The 6526-nt window shown below is 44.0% G+C and overlaps 1 protein-coding gene across 2 annotated transcripts in view; it reads right to left on the bottom strand.

Annotated features, from left to right (window-relative positions):
* Positions 1-562: 562 nt before the first annotated feature.
* The window catches only part of TSC22D1 (TSC22 domain family member 1), a 136017-nt gene continuing 130053 nt past the window's right edge, over positions 563-6526 (bottom strand). The window contains exons 1-3 of one of the 2 annotated variants that reach the window (XM_065896084.1): positions 3630-3985; positions 3171-3222; positions 563-1992 (exon numbers count right to left, since the gene is read on the bottom strand). In XM_065896084.1, the coding sequence (XP_065752156.1) occupies positions 1735-1992; positions 3171-3222; positions 3630-3754 (435 nt within the window). In that variant the 5' untranslated portion in view covers positions 3755-3985 and the 3' untranslated portion in view covers positions 563-1734. Of the gene's footprint in view, positions 1993-3170; positions 3223-3629; positions 3986-6526 lie in introns of those variants that run through there. The other variant, XM_065896082.1, reaches the window with a different exon arrangement.

Genomic DNA, 6526 nt, shown 5'->3' with positions numbered 1-6526 from the left:
CTGGGAGGGACTCCCTTATCTGGTCCTTCCTTCCTCAAACCCAGAAGAGGAAACCTCTGGAATTATCCTATCTTTTGCTTGGAAATTCCCAGGAGCTGGGAACTCAATCCACACTAGGAAAGACACCCCAACTTAGGGTGACAGAGTTCTTAAAGTGGAAATCAGCTTCTCTAACTCCCATCTTCTGATCCTAGAGCTGCTTGCTGGGATTATACACAGAGTAAGGTTCATTCCCCTAAGCTGGTAAACATTGAGAGGTTAAAACTTCCACAGGCTCCTAGAATTCTAAAGCCACAGAGGAACTCAGAGATTCTCTCTTTCAACAATACCCCACATTAGCCCTGAGTGGGGGAAGCCATTTGACTGGGTCACACAACTAGTCTGAAGAGCTAAGCTCTTGCCTCTTTCGTTACGTCTCTTCCCTTACTGCCTGACAGAACGCAACGTCTGATTCGTTTTACTCCTCCAGTCAAACCACTAGCACCACTACTTTGCCCAACCCCTCCATCCCCCTCCAGGATTTTACTAGTCGAATTGTTTTAACTTTATCTGGAAATAGTTGTGGAAATGACTGCGTTTACGTTAACACTATAACATGGAAACACTGGTTTATCAACATTTTATATGCTTTATTGAAAGTTGACAAGTGCAACAGTTAAATACAGTGACACCTTACAACTGTGTAGAGAACATGCACAGAAACATATGCAGGTAACTACTATACAGGTAATATGCAGAAACCCCTACTGGGAAATCCATTTCATTAGCTAGAACTGATCATATTTCCAAGTATTCAACCGGCTCAATCGAAAGACTTCGGTGAACCGGGGCTGACTTCAAGATATTCAGCAGCTAGAAGATTTCAGATTACACAAAGTGACCAACTGTGCCAAATTCTTAAAATCTCTTTAGGTAGGTGTGTTTTTCTTCATGTATTATTTTTTACGTAGATCTCTATATAAAAGACAACCCACACCTCTTCAGACAGCCAATGAGACATCTAAATTGCAATCTGTACAACCTAAATAGTACAGTCCTCTATTGTACAAAAGTTACACTACATACACAAATATACAATAAGCAAAACAACCTTCAGGGTAAGATAGCCTAGATCCCAGCTACCTGTCACCGTTCAGTCACGCTAATAGTTTTGTGTCATCCGCTGTTTTGGAAAGAGGCACAGTACTATTGGTTTTGATGAATGTTGGTGACAGTCGTCATTTGTACAATGAACTATGTTTCTCCTCATCTGAGGTGAGACTAAGCTTCACTCTTGACTCTCACCTCCCCTTCCAGTTCCTGGGGGGGTGGAGAGGAGAGAGAGGAAAGTCCAGTGGTGCTGCACTGCTTCGGAACCCCATGGAGTACACCACGTGCAAGCAGGAAGAACTCTTGTAAGTGGGGGTGGGGAGCAGGGGAGGGATGGAAAGGCACACAGCTCCTCAGCGTGAATGAAACCATTTCTCACGGATCTGCCAAGCTGCGTGAGGTCCCAGTATATCCATGCTAATTCTCTCATTAACCTTTAATTCACCCAACTTAAGAAATTTCTTCAAGCCGAAAGCATATGAGTGTTTAACACTGGAAAAAAGAGATAATGGCATATGTCAGTCTCACGTCTCTTTTGCAGCGAGCAATGAAATGGGTGACGGTGGACGCGGACGCCCCCCAGTCCATCTTCTCCGGTCGGTTCAGTTCAGACAGCAGCAGCCAGTTCCGCGGCGGCACAGGAGGCTACGCAGTTGGTCCTGAGCCCTGGGACGCCGCCTGGGCTGGGGGCTGTGTGGTCCCCTGTGGCTGTGTGTTGGCAGCGGGGGAGCCAGTCTGCAGCTGAGCCTGGAACTGGGCAAGCTGCTCGGGACTGGCCAGTGTCTTCAGCAGATTGTTCTCCTGCTCCAGCTGGGAATTTTTCTCTATTAGTTCTTTGATTTGCTCTTTGAGGACCTCCACTTCCTCTCTAACCGCATACATCAAATGGCTTTTCACCAGATCCTGAAAGGGAGAGAGAGAGGAGGGAAAAAAAGGTTTAACTTTCTCTTTACTGTTCCCCGGACTCTGAATTTCTAAAGCATCATTTTGCGGGGCTCTCCCTAACCATTTACATATCCAGCCTTTAGAGCTCATTTAACAGGCCCTAGGGGAAAATCTACGGAATACAACCACAACTGTACAATACTTCACTTTAACGTCTAAGTCATCAAGCCTTTTTAAAGCCTTTGCCTTCCTTGCAGCCATTGGCCAGGAATGCCTACGCTCAAGTTTCCTATTCGAGATGGCAAAATGCACTGGGGCTTTGGGGCTCCGTGCAAAAGCCCGGCCCAGGGATGTCCAGCCCCGGAGCAACGGTAGCCGCGTCCCCGCCCCCAAGTCCCTCCCTCCGCCCGCCAGACCGCCTCCCTCAGCACCGGCTGCAGCCAGTTCCTACAGAGCGTGTTGCCGCATTTTCCTCCCTCCCCCCATCCCCCCCTCTTTCGTGATTAAGCTGACATCACAGAAACCTGGGCAGCCGTTGCAGCCAATGGGCGCTCGAGTTATTTATAGCTCCGAATTAAAGGTTCGGAGTTTGCCTAGCAACAGTGGGCAGAGAATCCCGTGAGAAGAGCCACAGGCGCTGCTCCAATAACAAAGAACGGCCAAGGCGGAAATAAAAAATAGGAGAAAACCAGGCGCAGGCTGAGAAGGCGAAACTTTTCTCCGGTTCTCTTTCATTGTGCAGTAGCCTCCATCACTGGGGATCCGTTTGGACCCGGTGTAGGAGGCCCCTTCCGGAGATCCCCACTTCTGTGGCCCTCCCCCCTCCCGGCTCCCCGGTAAACCTTAGGATTCCTAGTAAAGCCACATCACTAGAGATGAGCCCACGACCTGAGGACACGCCGGGCCAGCGCTTTCCTAGCAATTCCCCAGCAAAAAGGGGGACCTCCGCCAAAATCCCGACGGCTGTGTGAAATCGGTCCTGGAAAGAACATCGAATACCCTCAGGGCCCCTTTCTCTCTCCTTAGCAGCTGTGGTATGTGGCTTCATGCTAGCAGAATGGAGGCAGTGCCGGCATTTCTAAATGTCTGGAGAGCAATCATCAGTTTAACTATGGATGCGCTTGTTCCATCCCAAGACACCTCGCTTTTTGTACTGTGCCCACATTTAGTACAAACGATTTTTATTCAGTACCTACCATAGCTTGCTCGATTTTGTTGTCAATAGCTACCACACTTGCACCAGAAGAGCTGAAAAGGAAAAAAAAAAAAAAATCGATCAATGGAATCTATCTTAAACATCCAAGACAAAAAGGATTTCCCAATTCCGTGATGTTACTAGCATCATTTTTTCAATATTCTTTAATGCTATGTAATATATCACCCTCCAGAACACACCAGCCACTCTTTTACTAATGAATATCCAGACATTTCCCAATTTTAGTGAGCCACAAAGGCTAAATTACATAATGTGGTAAAAGCCTGTTCTCTGGCCAGACCTGCAAAAGGAAGGCTATTCTGAACATTTCAAAAAGCAACATCCATGTCACCGTAGCCTCTCAGCAATGGACAAAGGAATTCGCCAGGCTATCTTTCACCTGCATTATTACAAGTATCTCACGAGTAAATTTTAAAAAACTATCCCGGCCGACATTTACCTATTGTCAAGTCTCACAGAGGCGTTTTCAGTCCCGAGCAAGGATGACAAGAAAGAAATTGAAAAATGTCTCAGTTGGTAAACTCCTAGATCCATCGCCACTGGTCTACACCATTGGGATTTCATGCAATTGCAGCCAAAAACACCCTCGCAGAAAAAAAAAAAAAAAAGAGGGAATACGAGCAGCCTTGTTTGAGCTAGATAAAAATCTTCTAGCTTTATGTAGCTCTGGAAGAAATAGAAAACAGCAGCCCTAACTGAAAGAAACCCAGCTTCTGGGGCTTGGCGATTCCGGGAAGATGTAGATCCCACTACCGTGCGGAGAAGGCTCCCACGTCGGCAGCCGGGCTCCACCAGGCTCTAGACTAGGACTCCCAGTCTCCGTGCAAAATATATGCAGGGAAGAGCCGCGCCAATTGGCCAGCACGCCGCTGGAACCGCCCCCTTCTCCCTTCCCCGCCCTCCTCCTCTCTTCCCCGCCTTCCTCACCACCCCCACCCCGCCCCCAGCCCGGCGATCCGCTCTTCGGGTGGGCTGGCCCAGGCCGCAGTCTGAGGGGCCTGGGTGCGGGCCGCCAAAGCCTACGTGATCAAGGAAAGATGGAGCAGTGCTCCGGCAGAAAACGCCGAGGGGCTCCGAAAAATACGACTGGGAATCCGCACGTGCTTACGTTTAAGGGAGCCAGACCCCGTCTCTGGAGCTGCCTGTTCCCGTGGCTGCCGAACGGCGAAAGCTGCTTATTTGCAACCAGACCCGTCTGAGCTACTGAGCATGCCCAGTCCCACCACTAAAGACTTGCAGGAGCCCGAGTGTCTCGATTTCAATTATCTCGTTCTTACAGGCGGCAGTAACTGGAGGATTTTATAGGCAGTTTTATTTATAAGGATAACACCATACTGTAATAATACTTTTTTTTCCTTAGCCAGTGAATTTTAGAGGGAAAAAAAATCACATTTCCTTTTTGAGAGACTCTACCTTTCCATGAATTTATCAATTACGTGTAGAAACAAAAAACAGTACATATTCTTTGCTAGGCATATACAAATTGAGGCCAAAAGGAAACCACCAAATGTAATCAGGTAGATCTCAAAATGTCCCTAGAGCCATAAACCTTAAAATTGCACCTCCTTCTTCCATTTATAGCTAGGAAAAAAACAAAAAATCAATCCACAGGTTGAATCCTACTCACATGGATCTATTTTCACTAAGTCCATAAGGCAAGTTTTTGGATGTTAAGTGCAATTCCTATAAGCCTCAATCCTTTGAGCCTTCTTACATCAGAGGAACTGAAATACTGTAGGTATATATGTCCCCCTGATGGCCACACTGACCAAATAATTCCCTTCTCTAAACTAAAATTAAGAGATCTGGGTGTAAAATAGCTTAACCCGTTACATAATTTCTTCTATTAATTTAAAATATCTGCAAGGATGTATCAGTTGAGGTTGCAGTTTAATATACTATAAGTCTAAGGCCTTAAATTCACTTGATTATTACAGGTTATAAACACTTTGCAATTCAATACATTTAAGAAGGTACATTTAAACCTCTACAATACTGCCCTCTAATGGTATAATCCTATTAAAAACAGAAAACAAAAAAACTACAAATACTAAAGACTAATCCATAAACAAGTTGTATCATCACAAATAATTCCAACATAAAATCTGACCATAGAACACGTATATGTACATATTCGATTTACACACATATACAAACACACACACACGGAGTCTTTTCTTTCAACCAAGCATTCCCCCCCAAGCAGCATCGTTTAATTTAGGAAATTTTAGTTGCCAGTGGAGCCTCTTAGACATTCTTTGAAGGTGACCCAATGTTGGCAGAGTGCATTTGGCTTTAGAAATTGTCTGAAGTCAATAGCAACCAAATCTGGTGAATGTGGTAGCTGATGAAAGGGCAATTCTCTGTTGGGTTAAAAAAACAAGGCAGTATCATCCTTTTTTTACTCTCTAAATTTTAAGGCTTTGCTTTTGAATAACAAGTGATATTCAAATATGTGTTGGCATATTTATAATTTACAAAAGTTAAATATATATTATCTCATGATACAAATTTTGGAAAGGCACCCATTTTAGTAAAAGGAAACAGAGTAAATGGAACCTCAAAAATCATAATTTGGGAAGCAGACACGTGGTCTCCATGTCTACGAATGCTAGGCACAACTATTACTTACTACACGGTAGTTTCTATATTTTGAAAGTTACAGTGATCACTAAAACTGTCTATGTGATTAAGTCATTTATATGTTTAAACGGAATGCCAACTGCACAGGAAAAATTAAAGCATCGCTTAAGCTGCAATCAGGAGCTTTCAAAAACAAAACTCTAAGGTCATATAAAGAAATGAATTTTAAATTCCCACTGAAGTTTAAGAAGATTACTAAATTAACTGGATTTTATTTATTGGAAGAAAAGCACATGTTGTTGAATTAGCATACATGCTACCAATATGCAGAAGTGATTGAACTGGAATCCAGGTAAAAAGGCTCTTAGGCAAAACAGAACAGAATAGAAAAATAAAATCAATAGCAAAGAACCACCCCAATCTCAAATGTCCAGGCTTTTTCCTGTGCTCCAGATTCTTAAAAACAAAGATACAAGTTGGTTATGTTTTCGTTTCATTCATTTCAGCTGACCATCCAAGTATTAAGCTATCGAAGCCAATATCTGAGCCACAGTCTGTTTACACCGTACCTCTACAGCAGGACGTTATGGTCATCATCAATACTTTGCTATTTTAGATACACTTGCAGGGGACATCCTTTTACATATATCCTTGAATGTTTGTAATCTATTTCTGGAGAATTTGCTGCGCTAAAAGATATACAAGCAAAAATATGATTAGAAATCTATTTCTCTTCCTATCTTTCACATAAAT

This window comes from Phocoena phocoena, chromosome 18 (assembly GCF_963924675.1).
Source record: "Phocoena phocoena chromosome 18, mPhoPho1.1, whole genome shotgun sequence".
In the NCBI taxonomy this organism is placed as follows: domain Eukaryota; kingdom Metazoa; phylum Chordata; class Mammalia; order Artiodactyla; family Phocoenidae; genus Phocoena; species Phocoena phocoena.
Note: the sequence above shows the minus strand (reverse complement) of the source record. Positions and strands in the feature narration are given on the sequence as shown.